Raw genomic sequence first — 26,726 nt, 5'->3', positions numbered from 1 at the left:
TGGGTCTCTCTCTTGCATGATAATTGCTGCTGCCACTGATCAGTTCAAACTTTGAATATTTTGAAAGAAGGCAGTCACAATTACATTTAGGTGTTACCCATATATAGATTGAGTTCAAAGCACTCTCACCAAATTAATCACCACAGGGGATATGGGTTATTTCTCTGCCTACTGTCTGAATCATGGTCAGTCTGAAGTGCTGAACTCTTTCTGGTAGTACCAAGTAACATCACTAAGCAAGTAGAGAAATTTTAAATCCTAGGAAACTTTTTTTTTTAGATTTCTATTTTAGATGTAACGATCCTGAGCTGGACTTAAATGCTGCCTTAGTCACTGAATCTTTCTTCTAGATTTAGCTTTACATCTGTATAGGAGGAAAAAACCTAATAAAAAATTGGATTAAAGGAATAAAATGTAAGGGGGTATAAAAGGTTGTGAGACAGATGGAGAAACCAGAGTTAGAATCAGAGTAGAAGATGAGAGAAGCTCGAGAGTTCTATGCAACCAATTTTCTTTTAGTTGCAAGGTTTCTTATGGTGTTCAGTGTTACATGATGTGCAATTTCTGAATCTGTGCATTTACTTAATAGAATTTAAACAAGCTTCTTAGCTATGAAGAAATCTCTGAGAGATTTGATTTGCCAGATTCCAACGGAGACGAGGATCAGTGTTTGTAGTATAGCCCACCACAAAATATTGCTGTTGGTTTCCTCACTTGTCTTTCGAAATTTTTCTTCACGTTCCTGAAGAATAAAGGAAAAGCATAGTTATTACCTTTTGGCATCTACATGTTTCATGCTGCTATCCAGGTAACTAGACAGGCATCCCTCTTCTGCATAGTGGCGAACAAACACTTTTTTCCATGTTGATAAAAATGGAAGTTTGTATTTATCCATATGGTGGGTATCTTTACAAATCAAAACTGAGAAGCAGACACACTGTATCCTCAAGCAGAAAGGCAAACAGAACTTCCTTTATTCACAGAAAATATATTGTGCTAAATATGTTCCATTAGTACAGGCTTTAACCTTTTTAGGTTTACAGTCACATATTGCTGTCAAGAACCCTTTTGCAGCCAAATTTCTATTTTTAGGTAACTAGTCGATATATTTCAAACACAGTCTGACTGCCTGTGTACGAATGGAAAAGTGAAGAGAAGGGGTATACGCTTGTTTGAAGGAGGGCTTTATTTCTAACTGCATGGAGATTTATAAATATACACTCAGTCATTTCCTTCCCCACTCCAATAAAGTTTATGCACATAGACTAACATGGAAACAACAGCTGGAGACATCACCCACAGCGGTACCTGCCGCCTGCTCAGCTGCTGGGGCTGACTCTGGCCAAGAACACTCTTATTTGGAAAACTCTGCTTTAAAATAACACCTGCTGCTGTAAAATAACACCTGTTGCTATAAGCGTGAGTTCTCAGTCATTAATTAGTTTTTAGGTTACTGCTTAAAAATATTTTGCAAGGTAATAGAGACAATTTTGGTTAAATACCAATAGATTTTTATGTGTTAGTTAAAAATAACACTGCAATTGAATAATAAACCTCATAATGCTTAATAAATCAATAAGCCTATGTACAGTATTTTTTAATGTTTCCATTGGGGAACATACGTACTCTTTCATAGTCTTGTTCTTTGGATACATGGTGAATTTGCTCAATTAGATGTTCTAGTCTGATATGAACTTCATCCACTGTTTCTTTGGCTTGAACAGCAGATTCATCAAAAAAATGCTCTCCAACTCTAATGTCCAAATGCATACGCTGAAAACAGAAAATATATGCTCGTTTCTGTGTCTTCTGCTTTTTCAAAATTCCTAAATTCAAATTAAAAATGAACCAATGGATAATTTCCCTTTAAGCTCATTACAGGAAAATAGTTTTAATTTCTTATAAAAATCCTTCCTAAAATTAGAATCAGGTGGTAAATTTAAAGTGCTTCTTAATTTTATTTTTAAATTAGTTATACATATTTACAAACTTCACTAATCTTAGGGCATTATTTTATGCTAGTATTGATTCAACCACCATGAAAATGTTTTGTTTGTCCAAAATAGTTAAAAAAAATAAAGACCATAAGGCATGGTCATTATATTTCACATTCCATTCTAATATTGCAGGAATCACATTCTTCAGTAGTACTGCAGGAAGTTTTTTGTAGATGCCTTTCTGGGTTTCCTCATGTAACTGTTGGGACTGTAAGACTGGAAGGAGACGAGCTGAATCACTATTTGCAGTTTAACATGGGTATCCGTAGGGTATCTTTTTCTTTCTCCACACTATTTTTCCAATATGAAGTATCTCCCAATATCCTGTAAGCTGTTGTATTATCTATTGCAAAAATACCTGAACCCAGCTCAGCAACAGAACCGTAGAAAGAAGAGCGAAGAACAGAACTTGCAATATTATGCAACTTATTTTGTCATGAATTAAAAATTTTGCTAAAACTGACAGGAGGAATTTCCCCTAGAAGCCGATTTGTGCCTAAGAGAAAATAAAAAGGTTTTAGCCAAGCAAATAATCTGCCAAAACCTAGAACTTGATATTACCATTGTAGAAGTTGGATCTACTCAGATATCAACCACAAATGAAGAGCAGATCTTTCAGCTGTCTTGGAGTTAGCTAACTGTATAACTATCCATCTCACAGCCTTATCATCCATTAATTTATTTATTTTGGTTTGAAGGAGTTCAGATAACCATCTGGTTCTTACAGAAGACCACTGAAAAATTTAACTTAGCTAAAGGATGTTTTTCTTTTGTGACCTTTGTTCCTGCAAGTATGATTATAAGAGCAGTATTTTCCTTTTTAATTTCTGTGTTCTCAAGCTAAACAAACCACCTCATTTAATATTTGTGATATTAATGTTCTCCTTCCCCACATCTGTTCATTTCTTTTAAATAGGATGACCAGAACTCTACAATGCATGTATCATGTAAAATCATATTAATACAGCTCCATCTATACCAGATAAAAATCACATGCATATCCTCAGAATCACATTCATGGTGTGCAGTTAACTATGATCAACCAAAGCTTTATCACCCTTACCCTCTCTAGTTGATAAGCTCCACCAATTGTTTTTATTATTAGAACCCGAGTGCTTTTGCAATGTGTATGCTTAAATTTCCATTCATTTCTATCAATCAGTCTGTAAGAACACCTAGTTATTCCAGTATAATAATCCCACTTCTGTACTGTTAGGTCTTCTCATTTCTGTGTCATCTACATGTTCCCAAAGTCCACAGCTTGCATGAAATTTGACCTAACTCAAGACATTTACAAGATGTTTACATTTATCTAACTCTTTTGCAGTCAACTTAGTTAACAAACAAACAAGCAAACACTCTAGAGAGTAATTCTCATCTATTCAACTATCTTTTGGGCTAAGGCATGTATTTTCAAAACAGAATTTATAAATTTTTTTGCTGGAATAGATTAGAGCCATGATACCACCTCTAATGGGTTTTTTCTTTTCTTCCCAAAATCTGCGTTAAGACCAGGTTTTTTTTTAGACAATAACAAGAATGCTAATATATTCTTCTTTGAATATCTCTCAAAAATTGAAATGTACATTTTCATTAGGAATTCAATCTAAGTTAGTGAAGACATGGAACACCTTTATGACAAATGTTTGTGTTAGTCAATCATTCATATCAGTCTTTTCGAACCAAATTAGTCATTCTTATTGATCAGAATCACATTCAAAGCACTTTAAAAACATTAAGTCTCTCTATCATTATTAGTCTTGCCTCTTGAAAGCTGACTTCTTAAATAGAAGAGAACAGTCTTTTTATCTCTTGATCTACATAATTCTGGTTTTGTCTTCTTTAATCGCTAGGAAATGTCAGATTATCTGCTAGAAGTTAGTCCAACTTCTAAACTAGTTTGTAGTCTCTGTGGTTTGTAAACAATTTATAGTTACAACAAAGAATATTTAAGAAATATACCTACCAGTTTACTTCCTGCAATTGCCAGAAGTCTTGTCGAGTTTGACTGGAAACAGATTACATGCTCCCCAGAGAGATAGGATGTAAAAGAAAATGTTCCTTGTGGCCCATACAGTTTTGACAATAGTACCTGCAATTTAAATTTTATATATGTTGGGTTTGTAAATTGTAAATACCAATAAAACTATCAAGACAGTTCTGTGAATTGGATGCAAAAAGGAATCAATTAGCCTCGTGACATTAAATTTATCTGAATTTCAGGGTAAATTTAGAGAAAATTTAACTATTTTAGTTCACAGTGAACACTGAAATGTTATAGAATTCTGCGATGTACAAAGCCAATGCTCTCTAAAGCGTGCAAAGTTTGAAAACTAAGACCTCATCTAGGCTCCATTGCTGGAAAGGCTCAGGACCTCATGGCAACACAGGCAGCTGCTCTACATGAGGGCCCCATCCAGCCTCAGGAAGATTTCAACTTTCACAGTTTTGTTTATCTTCAGCCTTCCTTTCTGCTGCTCAAGTACATTCTGTGCCGTTTTACTTCATCAGTGAATTTTCTTTTTTTTTCTTTAATTTAACTTGTTTCCTCAGTTGTCGCTTACTGTTCTTAATGACACACTTTCCCAAATCTGATAGTAATGCAAAAATTGACCATGCACATAATTATCAAATATTGTAATTTCTCTTTACTTTGGTAAAGGTTCTTAAACCTTTCAGCATCAAAATACCAAACCAGCTGGTAAACTGTAGATTTACTTTTTCTCCAGAAGTGTCTTTTATTTTTAGATAGTGCTGCCTGCCAGTGCCAGAAGTCAACATATAAATCCTACAGAAACATTCATAGAGCATATTTACCTCACCAGAAGGAGTTGAGACAGTCACATACATTCCCAAACCAGGAGCAGATTCAAGAAAATGGTGTTTATGTATATCCCAGCGTTGTACTTTGTAATTCCCTGAATAAGAACATGGATAAATCCATTAAATAGAACATAGCTTAACATTAAACATCTTCATTGCTTTTTCAGGAAAAATATAAAAATAAATGATTAACATTAAAACAATATATGTATTTCATGTGTTTATGATTAAAAGTGCTCAGGGGCACTTTACATTACCGTGAAATGCAATAAATTTTTACTACACCAGAAAATGTTGTATAGTACTACAAATAATGGTTAATTAACAAGAAGTACTTTCTGATTACTCCTAAAACTCTGGCAAGATTAACCTCCAGAAGGCATGCTGAGACCCCCAAAAGCATAATGTGCTGTAATCAAATTACATTTTTCGGATTGTTTTTCATATTTATCACATTATTTATTAAAGAAAAAGATTATTCTGTATTATTTTTTGCTATTCCCTTGAAATCTTGTATGTACAATCTTGTAGATTAATTTAATGTGCTTGTGGTATCCCAGATGAAATGAAACTTTAGTACATCTTGAATTGTTTCTTTCCAGACCGGCATTAATCAAAAAAGTAACTCTCTCATTCATATGGGGAAAACTATGTTACAAAAATTCTGTTGTGAATGAGTACATCAGTCAGAATGTAGAGAAACACACATGGAAGCAGCAGTTCTGCAGCTGTAGAATTAAAAGACATTGTTTAGTCAGTAAAGCACTCTGAAAAACTGCACTTTTTTTGAGTGATGGACACACACAATGCGTGAGGACTTTATTCCTACTCCCCGCTGTGGAGAGTAATTTTCAGTGTGCCCTTTCCTTAGCACTAATGTTTTAGTATATTCATCAGCCACAGAATTTCCTGTTACATTAAAAGTTATCTTTATTATTGCATAGGTTAGATAATCATAGAGGACTGACAACTACCTACCAAATACCAACGTGTCGCTGGGAAGATCTTCAATTATACATTTCTCTTCTCTTTCTCCAATGTGAAAATACAAAGCAAGTGAAAAAGAAATCCAGAAGTTCATAAATAATCCTATTAATTGGCTTTTCATGGTTTTTTTTTTATATCCCTGCTGTACTGCTACTGAAGAGAAATAGTTACATACAAATGCCTGTAGTCCTGTGGTTGTTCCTTGTTTGCTTCTTATCGGTGTATTTTTGAGAGAGAAAAAAACTGTGAGAAAAGGCAGCTGGTGGTTACACGTTTATAAATAACTGCAGTATGTTCTGGAGAATGAGATAACATGAAAAAGACACCTTGTAAAATCTTTTTTCTTTCCCAGCATCTAGATTAAAATTTTATTTTATACACTTATAAGAGCATGAAACTGAAAGGGCCTCTCAGGTACTTGAGAGCAGTTCCCTAGATTATTATAAGTAACCACACTGGCTATCTCTTTCCAAAAACTGCTCAATTTTCAACTTAAATGAAGTTATTAAGTTGTATTTCCTATTTATTCTGGGTGATTATTCCAGAGCTTCACTCCTCTTTTATTAAGAAGTCTTGTAATTTCCATCCTAAATCACTGGACAAATGTATGCATCTGCATAAAACCACAGGGACTACATAAAAGGTCTGGAAGAAATTTAAAGAAGTCAAAAGAACAGTAAAAGAATCTGAAACATTAATGAATATGATACTTCGGGAAAAAATAACAACCTTAACACTTTCAGAATAAGATTTTTTAATATACGAATGTCTGTTTCTTAGTCACTGCCTAATAAATTCTCTAGAGAAAGCTATAGAGTAACTTGAACAAAGATTGAGGTTTTTATTTTTATCCTTGGTACTAATATAGACCAATGTATTTGCCTGATGACAAACTCATCTATCACTCAAATGTTCTTTGTCTTATAAACTGAGATCACTGTGTCTGAAAGGTTGGCCTCAATGTCAGAGGATATGTGGTCGTTTTCCAGCGGGGAGGACCCACCTGTGGGATCATTTCCAGTAGGGAGCTCATTTTTTGTTTCAGAAGCTCCTGTTGAAGGGTCTGTAGCTTGATCACAGACTGCCCAGCCCTGCCATTGTCCTCAGCAGCACCTGGCATTCACAGGGCAATGGTTCAGTGATGCCCTTGAATGTGTCTTTGATGAACCTCTCACTTGACTTCTGAGTTCTGTCATCTTGACTTCAGGGTATGGGATGACGCTACCTCAGCTGCACACACATGGGCCATATATGCAGGACACAGTGCCACAGATAGAAAACATTCCTTGATGGAATTTTACCAACATTTATTTTGCTTGAAAAGGTGGAATTTGGATTTTATTTTATGTTTTATTTTTATATAGACCAGGTTGTTCAGAGCCCCATTCAGGCTAGCTTTGAACACTTCCAGGTATGGGGCATCCACAACTTCTCTGGGAAACCTGTTCAAGTGCCACGCCATGTTCACAGTAAAGAATTTTTTTCCAAATATGTAATCTAAACCTGCTTTCTTTCTGTTTGAACCAACTTCCTCTTTTCCTATCACTACATATCCTTGTAAAAAGTCCCTTTCCATCTTTTTTATAGGCTTTCTTCAGGTACTGAAATGCTCAATTAGGTCACCCTGAAGTCTTCTCCAGGCTGAACAATCCCAATCCTCTCAGCCTTTCCTGGAAGAGACATTGCCATTGAATACTGAGGAAAAAAGTTATCGAGTACCTCAACCTTCTCCTTGTAACCTGTTTTCCAGCATTGTGTATTGGGTGAGTAAACCTTCTTTGATTTTTTTTTCTAGTTAACATACATGTAGAAGCTCTTCCTGTTATTCTTTATGTCCTTTGTCAGGTTCATTTCCAGCTTCATCTTGGCCTTCCATGTCCCATCCCTATACAAGTGAACTTAATCTCTATACTCTTCCCAGGTTACCTGTCCTTGTTTCCACTGTCTGTGCATTTGCTTCTTTCCCTTTTGTTTGATCAGCAGGTCCCTACACAGCCATGCCGGTCTCTTGCCTTCCTTGCCTGATTTCCTGCTCCTGGGGATTGCTAGCTTTTGCACTCTATGGAAGACTTCCTTAAGGATCTGCCAACTCTATTCTGCTTGCTTGTCCCTAAGGGCAGTTTCCCAGGGGATCCTATTGACTATCTCCTTGATGAGCTGGAATTTCGCTCTCCTAAAGTTCAGGGGCCAAACTTTCCTCCTTATCTGACCCATATCCCTCAGGTCTGCAATCTCCAATGCTGCATGTTCCTTGCAGCCCAGGCTACCTCCAATGTTGATGTCCCCATTAACTCACTTAAGCTGGTGGCCATCTGGTCTGGTATCACATCCCCTCTGGTAGGGCTGTCTATTCCCTGGCTCAAGAAGTTATCCTCCAATCTTTCATGTGTTCACAGTTCACCATCTTTAAATTCCTTAAGGTATTGGAAAAAATTGTTCTCAGTAATGAGGTACCTTATTCCATTATAGGAATTTAGTTTGGTGTTGATTATTTCTGTAGGACCACAGTTTAATTCTGTGGTGAATTTTTGACTACTACACTTACCTTTAACCATGTCTTCCAAGGCATCAAAGCTGATCCTTCCTATAAAACATTCTTGAAAAAAAATTGTCTTTACAAATCCGTTTCAAGCTTCCTCCCAAAGTGCTTTCTGAGATTAGCTTAACCCAGGAGTTAATTTGCCCATTTCCTTCCCTAAATCTCATGTGTTTAGGACCACAGCATCTTGGCTGCCAGCCATCTGTAACACTAGTTGTAAAGGAAAAGGAAGGAAGAGCTTCTCTGTGCTTCTTCCCGGTCCCCAGACTTTCAAGAGAATTCCAAGACTGCAGAAAGTAAAAGCTACAAGGTCCTAGCAGTATCCACACAGGGATAATGTACCTCACTAATCAGTTTAATAATGATATATTTTGAGAAATATGCTCCATCATTAAAATGTGCTTCACTCACTGTATCCGTAGTCTCGCCAAGTAATGAATCCATGCCTGGGATTTGCAAAGGGAATACCTGGAATGATCTATGGCCAAACATTACATAACTACAAGGGCATCCTTAAAGAATGTCATGTGTATCAAGGTCTCCTGAAGTCACAGCTTACAAAAAAATCCCATATCCAGGTAACTGGCTGGATAGAAAAGTTCTGCTTTTGAAGGAAGCTTCAGTGAATATTCATGTATGTAAACAGTCTAAAGTAGCAAAGTTATATATCACTGACTGGAAACTGGAGTTTCCTGAAGTGTGTTGGCTTGTTGTATATTCACTTCCCTTTCTACTCCACCACTCCCTCTCATCCTTTCTCCTTCAGTGTCCTTTGGGAAACTTTTGGCTCCAGGAGTTCGAGTAAACACTGGGACTACTCCACTCTCAGTTCTTTTCTTGTAGGACTGAAATCCCAGATTCAGGTCATATATATATAGAATTGCAAATGCAGATATTCTTTTACTGGACCTGGCCCTTTATTTGCTCTGGGCATGTGAAGAAGCAAAACTCTAATGTTAAGAGAACTTCCAGGAACGTACCTCCAAGGATACCTTGTGGTTTGTGGGTTTATTTTTCCTAAGGCATGATTTAGACTTGAATCTGAGATCTGCCCAAAGCCTTTATTGAGCCTAATTTGTCACTCAACAATCAATAAATTTGAAATTAGTTCCTGTCCTCAGAGAGTATTTAAGTATATACTTCGATGTATGCATAGGTTTTCTGAGATGATGGTAAATCTGTAAAAATATAGTAGATAAGTGTAACGGAAAACACAGAATTATTAACATTACTATAAAAAGAAGAAAGAAAAATATTGATAGCTAACACAAAATAGTGTAGTTACACTATTCCCATTATAGAGTGGAAACAGGGGAACCTGGGAAAAAAACATGATAAAAAGAGTAAGTGAAACAATTTTGAACAATGGGCAAGAGTGGGAGTCTGAAGAATAAGAGATGTAGAGATTCCTACAATGAGCTCTAAAAACTGTGTTTAACAGCATTTGGAGGAGCAACTAATTCTAGTCTGATAAAGTTTCAAATTTATTTGGGTCTTTGCAAGATTTATCTCCTGGAAAGAAATACAGAGAACCTTTTGAATGTTTCAGCCCTATGGAGAATACAGTGTGCTCCTTTAAGGACATGAGAAATTTTCTTGTATTTGGCATATTCCTAAAAGAACCTTATCAAATCAACTCTCCTGTTCAATATCTGCACTGTATATTAGTAAAATTGCAGTGTGCTGTAAAAGTTTTGTGAGCTGACTGCAGACTTATTCTGTTGAGTAAGTATTATTCCAAAATCCTTTTCCTGGTTAGTAGCCACAACTCTTCATAAGCCATATGTTACATTCATTTTATAACAGTTATTGGAGCATTAAAGCTTGCAGTCAGGAACATTTTCTGACATGTTGTGTTTTGTTATCATTGTGTATACCTGAATTTTAGATACTGTTAAAAATTGCTAAATTTTCTCTGTAAAAAGTGGAAAAAGAGCAAATAAATAGCAGCAACACATTTAAAGAAACATGGACAATATTTACTGCATATATAAAGGTAATGATATAATTTATGTTATGGTCAACAGCATTTGTTTTGAGATAGTTGTCTCATGAGTGACACACACCAACAATCATTTTTTGAATCTCAACTAACACATTTAATTCAGTTCAGAAGTTTTCTAGTGGTATCCACACTTCTATATTTTTCTAGTAATTTTGTTGGCTGAGTGTCCTCATTATTCTTCTCGCTTTTGAGAAAAAAGAAAGAAAAAGACATTTTCATATATTCGTAAGTCTCAAGACAAGTTTACTCACTTCCACTATTGTCTTAACCACGCTGCAAACATCTGGTCACTCTGACTTATGTAAGTAGTTTCTGAAGAAATGCATGTTAAGCATAGTTAGAAAGACAAGAAAAATGCCAATAAATTATAAAAACATAATTTAGATGAAAAAATTAATTTCTAGGTATAAATATCTGTAGATAATCAAATTACAGTATTTAAGAAGGCTATTAGTTTAGATGTTGTGATTGATTTTTATTCATGTGAAGTACAATGTTTCCAAATGTCTTCTTTTCTGCCACTAGAGGGTACTCCAAGAACTTACAGTGTATTGTAGGAAGGATTTATTTGGGGATTTTTGGTCTGTAAGTGATCGAGTACTGTTGTCATACTAAACCTTAGAAATTTAACCCCCTAAAATGTTGACATTAAATAGAAACTTTCAAAACCACTCTTATACACCTTTTCATCAAAATAGTGCAGCATATCCAAATTCTAAAGAACACTGATTGACATGTAGTTTAGATTTAAACTTATCCTACTTTTAAATTATCTAAGTTATTATCTTTTCTTTATTTCAGACACAGTTTTCAGGTTCACATGGTGTCTCTTCATCCAGGTTTGGACAAGGCATTCCATTATTGGCAGGCTGAAGAAGCACAAAACGAGTTCTGATCTTGGTCCCTGTTTCTCTGCAAACGCCTCTGCAGAGACCCCAGGAAGACCATTGAGAAACCTCACAGTCCAGGGGTGTTTCTGCAATACACACAACAAAAACGTAACTTTACATGAAGCTGTACTTGAGTCAAATACACAGTTGGAAAAGCATTAAGGAATTTCGATCAAATAGCATCCTTTCTTATACAAAAAATACATGTGATAATAATAAAATCCATATGTTGTCTCATAAATTAAAAAAAAGGTCTGGTTTCATCTCCTAAGCTCGTGGACAATTATATTATTGTTATTGCAATCTAGAGCATGTCTGAGATATTATATCAGTAGTGCAGCATATTATCTATTGAATTGAAAATACAGAATTCCTTTAAAAGAAAACTATGCTTAAAATAATTGCACCCAAAAGACTGAATTAAAAAACATTTACTGTCAATTTTATAACTCATTTGCCTTTTCATGGCTTACTAAAAATGCTGGTTTGTTTGGATATATTTATATTTCTTAGCTATTGTTCCTATAGTTGGTCATGTCAAATTCCATTTTAATTTTGTTGCAATTTTGCTTCAGAAATAAAGTCCCATTTCTTACATTAAATCATCTTACTATTGTTTGGTGTGTATACTACTCCCCCTTTTGCCAATAAACATGTTCTGTCACTGTAAGCTTTCTAATACTAAAAGGGGTTTCAGTATAATTTGCCTCAGGAAAAGAAATTAGAAACTCTAAAGTACTTTGCATAGTGTATGCTTCTGGTGAAAATATCTCTCATAAAAGCATGGCTGAGTATTCCTTAGCAGGTTACATTAAAATATTGCTTGTCACAGGAAGTTGCATCAACACTTCCTGTTACAGCATTTGCAGGTAAAATAGGTGTGCACAAAACCACCTTTAAATGCCACACTAGGGTGTGACACCTCGTATAAATTTCTGGCATTACAGTGAACTCACCACTTCTGCTGTCATCACTCATTCCTGTTTCTAGAAGGAATGAGGGACACAGCTTGACCTCTGGTAATTAAATCTGTCCTTTTGATTCTGGAATACGTTTTTAAGCAGATTGATTTACTGGTTAGCATAAAGTGGGGATTTTTGATTAAAAATTAATTTTGAAATACCATACTTTAAATGCATTATTTTAAATTTATACCCTAAAGAGGGCCAAATGTTCATTTTGAATGCTGTGGGACAGACATAACTGCAAATGAGATATGTAACAGTCACTTTGAATGTGTCTTGTTTACTAACAGAAGTACATTAAACCACTGTAAATTGATAAATACCTTTATTAAAGTAAAAATCACACATTAGTTGTGTAGAGAATGAGCTTTATTTTAGTGGCTATGAGGTGTCCAGCACAGACCCATGCAATACTCAGACATTCTGGAGAAGCTCTTGGAACATGGCAACTCTTCTGGGAGTGCATTGCTCCCTTGGAGCATATATTGTGTTAACCATATATTTTTTAATTCAGGGATTTGGAAATCACCCTTAAGACTGACTTGAGTCAGTAGTTTGCATATCTTCCTACCTGGTCAAGGTTATTAGCTACTATTTTTAAGAAAATAAAAATGAGAACCTGATTTTTGTTGTCAAGATTTATGTTTCTATCGCAAATACATCCAAAACAATTGAATTATATCAATTTTTATTGCACATAACTGTCAAGCCTTGTGACCCAGAAAGAGACAACAATAATGGTTCTTGGCTTCATCATCATATAAAAACTTAAGGATGAATATTTACTTTAAAGTTGCAAAGAGTTTGGGAACTCTGATTCTGATCAAGTGTCATTTGTTTCTCATAAAATTCACTGACCTACACTGATACAAAGGCTTGAGTAGCTCCTACTGTGGATGCAACCCAATCCTTTGAACCACAGCTCAAATATGCAATCCCTCCCTTATTCTTTCAGGAATTCTCTTTTATGTCAACTGGCTTGTTTTATTTCCCATGTGTGAGTCTGGAAACTATTCCTATGCAGATAGGAGAATATTCTGCCTGATCACCTGTTTCATCCACATCACCTGCCAGATTTCCACATATTTCTGAGTGAATGAAAATAACAGAATTGAGAACATCAATGAACTAATCACTTACCTGAGACAGAGTCTATTATTTCATTGCTTTTGGCTGGAAGATTAATATAAGGTGCAGAAAGACCCAGCTGGCTTTTCTTTAATTTCACCATTGTTACTTGAGCAATAGGTGGCAAAATTTTGAGTTTTGGATAATAAAATGAGTTTGCTGGGTGACTTGGAGAGGAGCAAGTGATCTGCAAAATGAAAAGGGGAATATTAACCAAATGACATCGTATTAGTAGGAAGATAACTGTAAAATCATGTTTATACATCATGCTAATACTTTTTGGCAAGTTAATTGAGTAGAACCAGTTTCTGTGCACCTCAGTTCTCATAACTGTGCTGGTAGTCCCAGAATTTTTATGCAGAATGCTTTGAGACAGGGAACAATGAATTTCATCCACTTTGGATAGCAGACTGTGCTGGGAGGTACTGAAAACACAGTAATGTATGGAAGGTTTAATGGAAAAAACTGGCTGAGTATTAAATAATAATATTAGGTATGCTGTCATATGCATATAGGAGGCCAAATGCATTGTTTTCCATATTCTCTGTACCTTTTCTCATTACTCATTAGGACAGTATTTGTCTCGAGCAAAACTGACCTTTAAGAAGGGATTAACTGAATACTTATAGTATTCCAAACATTTTAATCAAAATCCTCTGTTCCCCTCCATTTTTAAATGGCAAAAGCAAAGTATGAGGCATATAGAGGATCCAATGAGCAAAAGAGATTGGGGTCATTGCAATAGCAGTGAAGTTCTTTGCTTTCCTTTGGGTCCTTTCCCTCTGATGCAAGTTTCAGGTTTCAACAGTGCTTTCAACTAAACTCCTCCTCACATCAGTATTCACTACTAAGAATTTTCCTGTTTAGATACATATTTCATAATGTCAGGACTCTTGCAAGTATTTTTTATTTTCCTGGCGCTTTAAGGATTGTTAAATGTCATCTAAAACCTGACAGTTTTCCTATAAAATAATTAAAATGTAGAGACAAGTTTTTGTTAACCATCTGCATCTACCTAATAAATTTCAAAGACACAGAAAATAAACAAAACCAGTGAGTTTATCAGCTGTGTAATAAATCCATGTGTAGAGAGCATCAGCACTCCCAAATACTAAAATCAGTTTCACAATTATAGAATAGTTATATTTTAAAGGGAAATCTCAAAACATATCAATATGGAGTGCTAAACTATGAACATATACCTACCTCTTGAACTGTCTCCTGTGGAATAGTGGCAAAGTTTGGGGAGGAAAATGTGAAACCACTGTCGGTTCCAGCATCATATGGATATAGATCTACTGACACTTCATCCATCCAGCGGTCTCCTTCACAGAGATTTAGGCTGTCAATACCCACAAACCAGTCAGGGCTTGGAACAATTCGTACAACAAATGAAACCTAATGAAACAAAATTATCCATCAGGATTGCATCACTCGTTTTGGAATGCTTCGGTCCTGCTTACAGTGATTTTAACTCAAAAATCTTGGAATAATTTCATTATGCTCTTCTACTTTATAGAAACTGTACAGTGCTCCCTGCAATGTGACATGCTTTTTCATAACTCTTTGCATTATATTGTTCCTACGAGTGAGAAGTCAAATATTTAATTTTGGGTGCTGGTGACATAAAATAAACTTTTGAAATTAATATGTATGTTTACTTACTAAGGGATGTCTTGGATGCACTTCTAATTCAGTAGAGGTTTGTCCTGTACCACTGGTAATTGCAGGAGCAGAGAAGATTCCATGTACGCTCTGAATTTTCTCTCCAGCTTCTTCTATTTCTTTCATTAATGCCCATGCTTCACCCTTTTCAGCAAAATCACGTACACCATTGCTGGCATATTCATTTTTTTTCCACATGCTGTAGTCAGGACTATGAGTAACACCTATTTGAGTGAATACATGGCATGACATAAAAGTCTGATTTACAATGTCCCTATTTCTTCATTTTCTCTGTTTTATTTCTGAGGTTAAAAAAAAATGTGTATAAAATTGAGTGAACACTAAAACATTTGGCTTATCACTGTTTGTTTCAGCTGTGGCCAATTGAAAACAGAAGTCAATTGAAAACAGTTGCAGATTTTTGGAAAATATTGTGGATACTTCATTTTATGAATTTCATTCTTAATAACTTTGGCATTTTTTTCCTTTTCCATTAGTTGTCTTAAATTTGACTATTAAGAAGAAAAAAAACACCACAGAGGTCAAGAGATTTATCTGCTGTTAAAACTGTGCATACTTGACTTACCTAGCAGGGATGACCACTGTGCTGGGGGCCTGTAGAGTGGATACTGCTTAGGGAAAGCAGTCTGACTCCATTTCCCTATGAAGATTATCCTGTACTTAGCAAGTTCCTCTGCTGTGCAAATAGAGTCATCCCCCACAGGCAAGCTGCTGGCATACCCTAGTATAGTTACAAGTACTGTCCAGATAACTTTACAGGAGCAGTAGACAAACATCAGGTTTTCCATTCCCTTCCACACAAAAAGAAAAAAAAAATCCGTTAGCCATATTAGTCACTCTAAACTCAAAATTAATAACAGCTACCTAATAAAATCTAATGTAGCATCAGTTATAACCTAAAAGAAAGCAGATATCTGAAACAATAAAAATTTTTATGCTTCTAAAAGCATTACTATAATGCTTTCAGATTTGTAATTTCCATGCTATATAGAACAAATCTGTAACTTTACCTGGGACAAGTGTTTCTAATGAAAATACAAATATCTTATCCTTGTCCATAGTACTACCTCTGAGAAAAATCTGTTTCTGATTTTCTTTTGAAATCTGATTAGAGTCACATCTTGATTTAATTAGAGTAGCAACTGTTTCTGTGGAAAACATTAGTGGTGTATTTATTCTTCTAAAGATTAAATTGCAGGTTACTTTGCCAAAAGAAATGATTTATTTTAAATTTGTGTTCTACAAAGGCTGTTTTATAGCATAACATTTAAAATCAAATACATTTCATATTTATATAAATTACTTAGTTGTCATAATGTGGATTAAAAATAAATTGTAATTCCTTTAGATTGTCTAAACTACACAGTTCTAAAAACCAATATTTTTTAAAAGTTACTGTCATAGCTTGTGCAAATTTTGTTTTTAAATTAACATGGTAATTGCATCAGACTGTTGAACTCCAGCAATTGTTTAAAATAACAGCCTTTAAAAATGATTTTTAAATGTTTCTATCCTTTGCGAAAACTATACAAACATAACTAAATCTCTAATAAGATATTAATTTGTAAAAATAGCTGTGAATACTCACTAAATATTCCTCTGGAGCACTGGTAGTGGGAGAGCACCTGCTTTTGCTGGCAGCTGAGTTGGTCTGCAAGAGAAGACAGTAGGAGTCTTGCTATTTATGCCTGAAGAGGGTCCCTTTGGTCCAACAATTATTGCAATCTTTAGACTTTCCAGGTTTGCAAAAATCATGCCATCTTCTTGTTTGCAATCTCTTTGGAAGGACTAGCAGAGGTTTCCTGTCTGTCAACTGGTTCAGGTTCCTTATCAGAAGACTGGGGTGCCGAAAAGACAAAATACTTTTAAAAAATACCTTGGGTTCTTAGTAACTGTTCGAGTTTTCTGGTGCCTTTACAGTTCTCTGCTCTTATTAATGCCTCCAAGCTATACAAATGAACTGATTCCAACACTGAAATAGTTCTGGTGAATACACTTTAAATGAGAAACATGTTTTCTTGTAAGTTTTATTGTCTGACAGATGCTCCTTCCAAACATTTACAGAGAGCTTGCTCACTCTCACACACCATATGTATGTGTTCAAATAAAAGGGGTGAGGCAGCTAAAAATGTCAAGAGGAAAAAAAAGTTACATTTCATAATTGCACATACTGACACAGACTGTGTCTCCTGCAAATATGAATTAATTTAAAGTAGTACAGTGTACATTTTTGTGTTGTACAGGACTGTGTGCTGGATGATGAAAGGGCTCTGTAACGTTGTGGTTTCTTTGGAAAGAGTGGTTTTGGGAAGCTTGAAGATTTTTCTTAGCTGTCTTCAGAGTGAAAACCCCAAATAAAAATCTTATTATTACGGTTAAATTATACATCCTCTGTAGCACAGTAGATATACTTACATCACTAAAACTATCTAAATTGTCTATGAAAAAATATGCATTATATAGTGACCCAATTAAAAATAATGTTTAATATTTATTTTAAGTTGTTTTCCCCATCACCTTTCAAATAAGGGAAAAGAAGGGCTTTGTGCCATCTCTATAAGGTCCTTGGCTGATCAGCAAAGGCAGTTAAGTTCAAAATTTTACAGTGAACCATGAAGATAATATTGCATAGAATTTGCTTTAGAAATTGTGAGGAATGTCACTTAAGTATTTCCACAGATCTCTAACATGATGGTACAGAATATGGGAAAAAAGCAAATAAGACCAGTTATTTTTCAGATGAAACCTCCAGGCCATGACAGGTTAAGCACACAGCATATAGATGAAGTGACACACATTTGTCCACCAGGAGGGAGTTACCAAACATGTTAGAGCTTGGTGGCACTTTAACTGGAAACTTCCCTTCTGCCCCTCACCCGTGGTAAATCCAAGCCAGGAGGTGAACAAACTGGGATGCCTGAATGGAATTTCCATTGATTATTCTGCTGACAAAATGGAATCTCTTGCGAGTTTCAACATAGATGGAGACAGCACCTGTAGCCACAATTCCTCTGTATCTGGATAGCTTATGGGAACCCTGTAGGACGTTAAGCCATCTAGGAAGGGACATGCCCTTATTTCCAAGGTCTCTTCCTCCATCCTATGTTAATGCTATGTTTTCCATAATTGATTTCTGTTCCAGGAGCCAGACTCCACTAAGAAAAAGAGCAAAGAGCCTTCATGCATACTTTTATACAAGTTATTTGAGTGTTTTTTGAAGGATGATATTTGAATCACGTCCATCTCACTCCCTCCTACGCACAGAATTCCAGATCCACAGGTTTCTTAGAGATTTTAATTTAATAACATCAGAAGGGGGTGATCTTTCCAGCCCATGCAGTCTCTAGGAGAATTATACGAAGGTTTAAAAGTACATTGCTCAGAGCACTATTAGAAATACTTAAGGCTTACATATATATTACTAAGCAGCTGTAAACTTCAGTAGGCTTTGTTGTTTATCATCACAATTACTGAGCCAGTGAATTTCTCATGCTGAAACATACTGTGGCACTGCCAGGATGGGAACAAAGCAACTGGCTCTGGATCTGGCACAGAATTATGTAATATATCAGACTGGCCTTTTCCTTTCAAAGATAAATTTCTGGCAAAAGGCACATCACCAAACTAGATTATTCTGGTTCCATGGCTATGTGTTATGAATGTACCCAGGAACAGGACAATACATGCAGGCTGCATGATTTGGCACTGGACTTTTCCTTGTTTATAGTGAGGGCTTTACTATGACAGATTTCTCAGGATTAAATTCTTCAGGACCTAGAGCCCCACTCTTGTCTTTGTGGGATTTCTAATGAAATTGTTGGACAAAATAGTGTAAATTTATTTAGTTATCCTCTCTCCTTACCTCCCATGGGTGAGGGAGAGAGGAAAGAAGAGAAAAAAAAAGACAACATGCAGAGTAATGTTGTCAGAAAATACTAATTTGAGGATTCACGATCTTGTTTCTTTAAATAGAAACTGTGCTAAGTGTAATCAGCCTCTGACATTGTGAAGGACATCAAAACACCAAATGTATCTCATAGATGGGAAGGAAAAAAAAAAACAGAAAAAAAATTTCCACTTAATGGATTACTTTCATGACTGAGAACCACAGATGCCAAATTTCTGTGGGCCAGCAGTTAGAGAAAAAAATTTCTGAGGGATCAGAACCTATGCTTGCATTCCTTCTTCAGTTTGTATGTCCCATTAGGAAGCTGCTGAAAACTCATGGAAAACTGGAAAAAACCCCTTTCCATTCAGAACCTATTTTTTCTTTCTCTTTTACAGGAAAATAGCTTTTGTTTTTCAAGTTTGTGTCTCTTCAGGTATAGGTATTTTCTATCCACATATGTACCTCTACAGACCCCGGATGCTGCAGGGATTAGGCATATAAAGCTTGTTTTACTTAAGCAACTGTGCCAAGATGTACCTTTTAGTTTTGCTTGCAGAAGTGTGCAACTTCTGCTGTTTCTTGTCAATAAGACAACAGTTTTACAGTTCCTGCAGTCTTTACCAAGATTCAGAGGATGAAAGCTGGAAAGCATAAAACAAAAAGGATGTCCAGATATTTTTGGGTTTTAAATAACAGTCATAACCTTGTCTACAATATTCTGTATTTTTCTAACAAAAATAATTAAAGAAACGAGAAAACTAGAGAAAAAATCTACTTAAAAATACAGCAGTATCATCAATATCATGTTGGCTCTGGTATCATTTGCACTGTACAAAAACACTTACATGAACATGTTTAGGCTATCACACACGAATATATCACATTAAAAGGTGTAAATTCCATTTTGATTCATCAGAGAATAATTTAGCCCTTTTTCTGGTAAGCAACCAGATTGCCATGATTACTTGTTACTTTTCTATTAAACTGTAGGACTAAGGCAAAGGAAATTTTACCAAAATTATTGTTCTGAAGTTAGTTTGCCCACCTTTACTCAAAACAGAAGCTCCAGAAATTTTGTATTTATATTCCTGAGGTATTACCACACATTGCAATTTTGCTAAAACAATTTCCATTTTTCTGAAAAGGAGTATATGTGCAACTTTGATATTCACAGGCTGTTTAATATGCTTATGACTACCTAGAATCTCTTTGTCTACCAAGAAAAATACAACATCGTGTTACTTAAGAAGGATTATACAGCCATACTTTCTCTCCTGTAGTTACCATGGCAATGCCAAAGGTTTACATTCAGTCAAAACCCTCTGAGCACTAAGTTGTAAAATCTCAGCACCAGAGTGGCAAACAGCAGAATATTTTATGATGGAGAAATTGCGGTGCTGTTTTGGAAGTGTTTATAAAATAATGAATTTTACATAGGAGAATAAAGTATTCCTGATATTGGATTGTACAACAGTAGTGAGGGCAGCTTTAATTTTAATTACCCTTTTGGAATAAAAATTTAGTTTGCAGATTAAGGCACCTAAAGTAAGTAGAAACATGCAAACTAGATATGTAAACTGCCACTATAGATAATGGAAATTCAATCATTTTAGTCTATAGAATCTAGAGAACTGTTCAGCTCACCCTTTAATCCATACCAATACTTGACCCAATTAATAGCTCCTCTGTTCTCCAGTAACTGTATTGATAAGGTCTCCATTGATCCTAGCTCTCATGAAAGCATCTACACCTAAGTGACAGATTCAGACATCTCTATCTTTATTCAGGGCTCGCTGAGAATTCAAGCCAAGATAAGGAAAAGGACAAGGAAAAACACCAGTCTTCTTGACCACAATGACACTGATCAGCAACAAAAAGCCCTTCGGTCATCCTCTGCGTTCTTCTGTCAGTTGTATTTGAGTAACTTCTTGTACTAAAAAACCTAGGCCAGCCCTAGCTAACCAAGTCAAGGTTCCCTATGACAAGGACCAGAGATTATGCTTCTCTTTCAGCTTCTTCCCCTACCCACAGCTTGGGTTCACCCAACCTGTGCAAAAATAGCAAACATATCATCTTTTCTGCTTTCATTTTTCAGGAAGGTCCTGGAATATCACCCATTTCTGCATCACAGCTTCTTATTTTCTCCTCCTTTACACCAGTAAAAGTTGTCCACACAGTGAGACAAACTGTAGAACTGACCCAGTTAATAGCAAATCTCTCTAACCTAGCTTTCAGCCAAATTAGTTCCTGCACTTGACTCACTGTTAGACACAAGGAAGAGACTAGAACAAGTAGCTCCCAACAGAAAAGAAGATGGGAGCACCCATGATACGGGTTTCAATTGACATGAAAGTGTTTCACACATGAAAATGTGATTTATACATTAGTTAGTGAGACTAGGCATTGCATCTGTCAGTGAGACTAGGGATCTGTCAGTGTATCCATAACCTGAAGGTTCTTTGGCTACTGCAGGTTGCTGAGCTCTCTAGTACCCAATGTGTTTGACTTTTCTGGATAGTCACCTTCACCAACACTTTTGGTTTCCTAATCTATCATTTATCATACGAACACAGAAGTTGTCTTCCACTGTATCAGTATCCTTCAGAAATCAACTACAGAGCCATTTTCTCCTGTTTCACAACAGTCCTCCAGGCATAATATGTAAAGCTGGTCATTCTTGGCTCTCACAAGTGCATCCTGATGCCCTAACCATCAAGGTTATCTACCCAATTCATCTGTAGCAGAAACCATGAAATCTTGTAAGCTCCTTTATGTGTAAGTAAGAGTTATCTTGGCAGCAATGAACTCATCTGGAAACAAGTAATTTAAATCCTCTCTGCCAGCTCAGCAGCTAAATCACAAATTGGGAGCCTCATGCCTATACTATGGCTAATGCTTAGAATAGGTATGAAGCAAACTCACAAGGATTACACACTCAGGCAGCTCCTTTATCCTGGACTTCATCATCCTTCACTGCATACCTGCAACAGCCAGTTGGTAGTGCCACTGCCTCTTCTTGTTTCCAGAGGGTTTTGCAGCAGGATATTGGAGAAGGAATTCATGCTGTCTTTTAATCCGCCAAAACTCCACAGATCTGAGGGAAAAAAATCAGCTTCTTTGACTTGTTAATCAGATATTCTGAGCCGTGGAGGAGGGTCAGCTTTCAGAGCACTGTGCTAACCTGTGGCATGGCTGCACCAGCAGTTTTAGCTAACTGGACTGTACAGCCTGCATGACTTAACAAAACTCTGAAACAAGCTGAATGTTTGTAAGATGCTGCAGGCAAACCTTGCAGACCTGAGCTGGACACTTGAAGGAATCCCTGCTTTTAAATTTGCTTCAGATATTTGCAGGAAAACCTCTAACTGAAATAAAGAATCTAGTGTGCATTGCACTATAGTTTCATCAGAGTAGAAGGCAGAATATTTTTATGGAATTTCACACACACACACAATGTAAACAAAAAAGAAAAATGTTTTGTTTACCATAGTATTTCATTCCATCATTCTTCAGTAAGATTGAGTAGACAGCCTGTGTAGAAATCCCTGTGGTTATTTCAACATGGCATTTTACCAGTTTTAGTTTCTTATTCCACTGTTTCTAATGTAAAGGATTGTAGGATTTTTTGATTGGGCTTCATTCTTTTCACATGTTTTTGTTGCTAGTGGAATTGTCATTGCTTCTAAACCTCAGTTGTTAATAAATTCAATAGTTTTCTACTACATCATAGCGAATATTTAATATAACTGTCTATACAAAGGTTTAAGAATAAGCTGAAAACTGGCTATGGAAACAAGGAACAAAACTAAGCAGTATAATTAAAAGAACAAAAATTAATTCTCACTGTTGTGAAAAATATGGATTGCATCTTCCGACAAGTCCAATCTTCCTATTATGTCATTCACTTCATTTCTAAAGTGAAATGAACCTGTGCCATTAACATTTGTACTCTTGTTTGCCATTGAATTTCTACTGGAAAAAGATTTAAACACTACAAAGTTACTTTTCAAAGTGTTGACAAATTTGATGCTTTGTTTGCCTTGTAGAAATGTCAGTCCTTTATCTCTGTGGCAACACTGCAGAAGGGCACCAAATTGTATTTCTAAAATAGTTGCCATCAAGGCCTCTCTTTGCTTATATTATGTCCTGCTTCACAGTCAGTTTTGTTGATTTATCTTGTATTTTTTTCCAGAGGTCTTAAATTTATTAAATGCTTCCTGTGGAATTGTTAGAGTTGCAACTTTAATTCATGTGAATAATGAGGTACTGAAAAAATGAATTGGTCTTTTCTGGGAAGTTATCCATATATCACAGTTTGAACATAGCTCTAATTCAGTAAAAGATCTATTAATTACCACCATAGCACAATATCTTTTTCCCACCCCAAGACTGGTGAGGAGTCAATGTAGAATAGGGGTCACATTGGAACAAAGAGTTGTGGTCCACTGGCAGAGTGGTACCACATTTTTGAAACCAAGATACAATTTTTTACCTTCTACCATGGAAATTATATAGGAAAATCAGTAAAACTTTCCTGTTTATAGCTATAACTCTGTCATTATTCCTAAGGTTGGTTATAAATAGGATCTAATGACACTAAGAAAAACTAGGAATTTCCAATTTAATGACAGATGATAAATAATAGGTTATGTCGTTCAAGGGCATAAGAAGATCTTATAGTACAGACCTCAAGCACTGGCAGTGTTGCCTTCAGCATTTGTTAGACCTCATCTAGAATTTTGTCTCCAGTATTCCAACCCCACTTAAACTCCATGCAAGGAAGACACTGATAAACTTGAGTGAGTTCGTTGGATAGTAAGCAAGTTTTGTTCAGCCTGGAGAAGGGAAGGTGATCAAAGGAGCCTGATAGGAGCCTTCCAGTGCCTGTAAGGAGATCACCAGAAGGAAGGTGGATGCTTCACGGTGGTGGACACTGGGAGGATAAGTGGCAATGGGCGTACAGTGAGGCAAGAGAGGTTCAAACCGGATATAAGGAAAAATGTTTTCACCATCATAACAGTCAAGTAGTGGGACAGTTGGCCCAAAGATGCAGAGCAGTCTCCCTCCTTGGAGGCTTTAAGATGAGATTGGATAAAGCCATGAGCAGACTGACTGAATCTCAAAGCTGACCCTGCTTTGAGTAGGAGATTAGATGAGAGACCTCCTGATGTCCCTCGTAACCTTAACTATCCTGTCATCTTATATAATGAAGAAAATTTGTTTCTGATAGTATTTCAATGCTTCGGGTAATGGCAAGAAATTCTCACCTGTCTAATAATCTCATAGGCCCTGGCCACATATGGGATTTCTCTTTCATAAGTAATAAAAGGAATATAATTGCAAAATTAAGGTTTGCAGAGGAGGGGAATGTAGAGCTGATGACATGAATGCGACCATGCCATACAATGGAATTCAGTGCAGAATTCCTTGAGTTAGCATGAACCAATCTCTCTCCAAAACTCAAGATACTACAGTTAAATGAACATGGAGAATATGGAGCTGACTGAGAGCTGGGATCTATAGATTCAAAAACAGAGGGTTACAAACATAGTTATGTTTCTTTTGGGTTCTGAGGAAAGCCCTTTCATCATCTGCACATTGTTCAATGACAACAGCTTCCACAGAAGTGTTGGTGTGCTTGTAGAGGATCTCTGGTTGAAACACAAATAACGCTAAATTCATGGCCACAGAGAGTTTATTATGGGAACTTTCAAGTCTTTTATGATCTCCTCACATTAAGCAACCAGGCTTTTTTTTTTACAGTCTTTTATGAATGTCATGAAATCAACTCCCATCAAATGGGTAATCTTAATTAACAATACTCCTGTCATTATGCTGTCAGCCATCCTCATTTAAACCATTTGGAAGGTTATCATAGATATATTGTGTTGCATATAGAAATATTCGTTTTATTACTTGTCTATACACCTATGCCCCAGTGCACAGAAAGAAACTTTCAACAGAATTACCCACCCTGACAGCAGAAAAAAAGTATCTTTCATGACACACATACCCGAGAGCACAGAAGATTTTAAAAGTAGTACTGAGCACAAGAAACAAGAGTATTATTATGTAAGACATTATTGTTTCTGACCACAGGCCAATATCACTTGTCTACAACAAAAAACTTGGTCTTCTCCAGAAATAATGAATGAAATAAAATGCTCTATTCACCCTTTGGTTCTCAACAAAACTCAGGGGAATGTGAACTGTAAGAACAAATATTTTTTAAGTCAGTATTTTTGCCAACATTGAAGAAAGTGAAATTATGTTAAAAAAATGAGTTTTCTGTTTTGAAATTGAAGAAAGCTGCTGGTTAAATAATGGGTTATATAATTTCTTGCAATTTTTATTGGCATTTCAAATCTCTGCATTATTAATAAATATAAGTACCCGAGTGCAAATTTTATTTATCAATTATTACAGTGAAAAAGTGAACTCTACAAAGAGATGAAAAATTTAGTTTTTCTCCATTATATTCTGCACTAACTACAAATTAAGGATAAATTGATATCAATTTATATCTCAGGAAGTTGTGTTGCTCATTTGCTTCTTTTACTTCTAAAACTATATCAGTGTCAAGCATCATGCTGGGACACACTGTACTGCTAGAAATGCTTGAACAGATTTTTAATTCTGAAACACTGGTATAAATATGAATTAGCACCAATAGAAACACTCTACAATTATGTTGACGTGAACATAATCGAAATCTCACCTATTCTTTTGAAAGATGTAAAGCTCATATTGTAATTCCTTTTGTCAATAGAAAAGCCTTTTCCCAGATCACATTTTAATTAACTACCCTAAATTCTGTTTGCAGATTCAATTAAGGAAAGATATTCTTCACTTCTTGTCCTAACCTGTTCTTCAAAGTTACAGTGCAGTTTACTGAATATATTATAAATTATGGGTCCTGAGAAACTGTTCTAGCAGTTGTTTGAATAACCTTTCATAATTATGAATAAAATGCATGATTAGAAGAATGGGGAAAAAAAGGAATTTACATTAACATGTTACAGTTACCTTTAAAACTAAGGATAAATAAGCACAGAACTGGGGAAAGACCTCAGTAATCATTTACATACTTTTCTTCATTGTCCCCACACTTAGTTCACTATATGAGCAGTAATAGCCCTACATGATCATTATAACATGGCACATTTCTAACTGTCTCTAGAATTGCTATAATAGGAAAAGCCAGAACAATCAAAACCAGAAACTAAAAAGCATTGATTTACTCATGTCAATAATAGGCACAATATTCTGTAATGAGTGAATTTATTCCTGAGTGTTCTGTGAACAGTATTCAATTACATTCACTACATATTCAATAATACATATCAATTTACTTTCTAGATTAATAGAAACACGAGTTAGGAGGGGCCTTTGGAGATCTCTTGTCCAGCCTCTTATCCAAAGCAGGGCTATCACCTAACTAAGGCAGGCCAGCTCTGCCTTTGTCTGGCTGAGTCATGAAAAGCACAGGGGGGAGATTCCCACCACCTCCATGGGTAACCAGTTCTGGTGTCACACCACACTCCATGTGGAAGTTTTCCTCTTTAGCAGACTCAACCTCCCAGGGTGCAATATATGGCTCTTGTCCCTTACTACGTCATCTGCCATTACCAAGTGGAGTTCTGGGTTTGCTGTCTTTGACAGAAAACATGCTTTGAGGGATTGCAGGCTGCCCTTAGGTTGCCCTTGCCCTCCTTTCACTAGACTAAGTAAGCCTAGATCTGTCAACCTCTTCTCATGTGTAATAATATCCTTTAGTCTAGTTTGTCTCAATAGCCCTCCATTGGACCCTTTCCAGT

At 36.0% G+C, this 26,726-nt stretch overlaps 2 protein-coding genes across 3 annotated transcripts; both read right to left on the bottom strand.

The window, feature by feature from the left end:
• Window positions 1–133: 133 nt before the first annotated feature.
• LOC113996012 (transmembrane emp24 domain-containing protein 11-like) lies at window positions 134–6,009 on the bottom strand. Its single transcript, XM_027736622.2, has 5 exons — window positions 5,799–6,009; window positions 4,815–4,915; window positions 3,964–4,089; window positions 1,627–1,773; window positions 134–742 (listed from the first exon to the last, which is right to left on the bottom strand). The coding sequence occupies exons 1-5, from the start codon at window positions 5,926–5,928 to the stop codon at window positions 593–595; spliced, it is 654 nt and encodes a 217-aa protein (XP_027592423.1). The 5' UTR covers window positions 5,929–6,009; the 3' UTR covers window positions 134–592.
• Window positions 6,010–10,303: 4,294 nt separating this feature from the next.
• On the bottom strand, window positions 10,304–17,001 carry SPON2 (spondin 2). 2 transcript variants are annotated; one of them, XM_027736619.2, is made up of 6 exons: window positions 16,615–17,001; window positions 15,586–15,818; window positions 15,000–15,223; window positions 14,541–14,732; window positions 13,347–13,521; window positions 10,304–11,327 (listed from the first exon to the last, which is right to left on the bottom strand). In XM_027736619.2, exons 1-6 carry the CDS (start codon window positions 16,773–16,775, stop codon window positions 11,149–11,151), a joined length of 1,164 nt encoding a protein of 387 aa, XP_027592420.1. In that variant the 5' UTR covers window positions 16,776–17,001; the 3' UTR covers window positions 10,304–11,148. The 2 variants fall into 2 exon arrangements, with proteins under 2 accessions (XP_027592420.1, XP_027592419.1); XM_027736618.2 differs by having other exon boundaries at window positions 15,586–15,811; window positions 16,609–16,999.
• Between the last annotated feature and the right edge of the window lie 9,725 nt (window positions 17,002–26,726).

The sequence above is a fragment of the Pipra filicauda genome, unplaced genomic scaffold, assembly GCF_003945595.2.
Source record: "Pipra filicauda isolate LSUMZ 115617 unplaced genomic scaffold, ASM394559v2 scaffold30_size5312502_pilon, whole genome shotgun sequence".
Taxonomy (NCBI): Eukaryota; Metazoa; Chordata; class Aves; order Passeriformes; family Pipridae; genus Pipra; species Pipra filicauda.
Note: the sequence above shows the minus strand (reverse complement) of the source record. Positions and strands in the feature narration are given on the sequence as shown.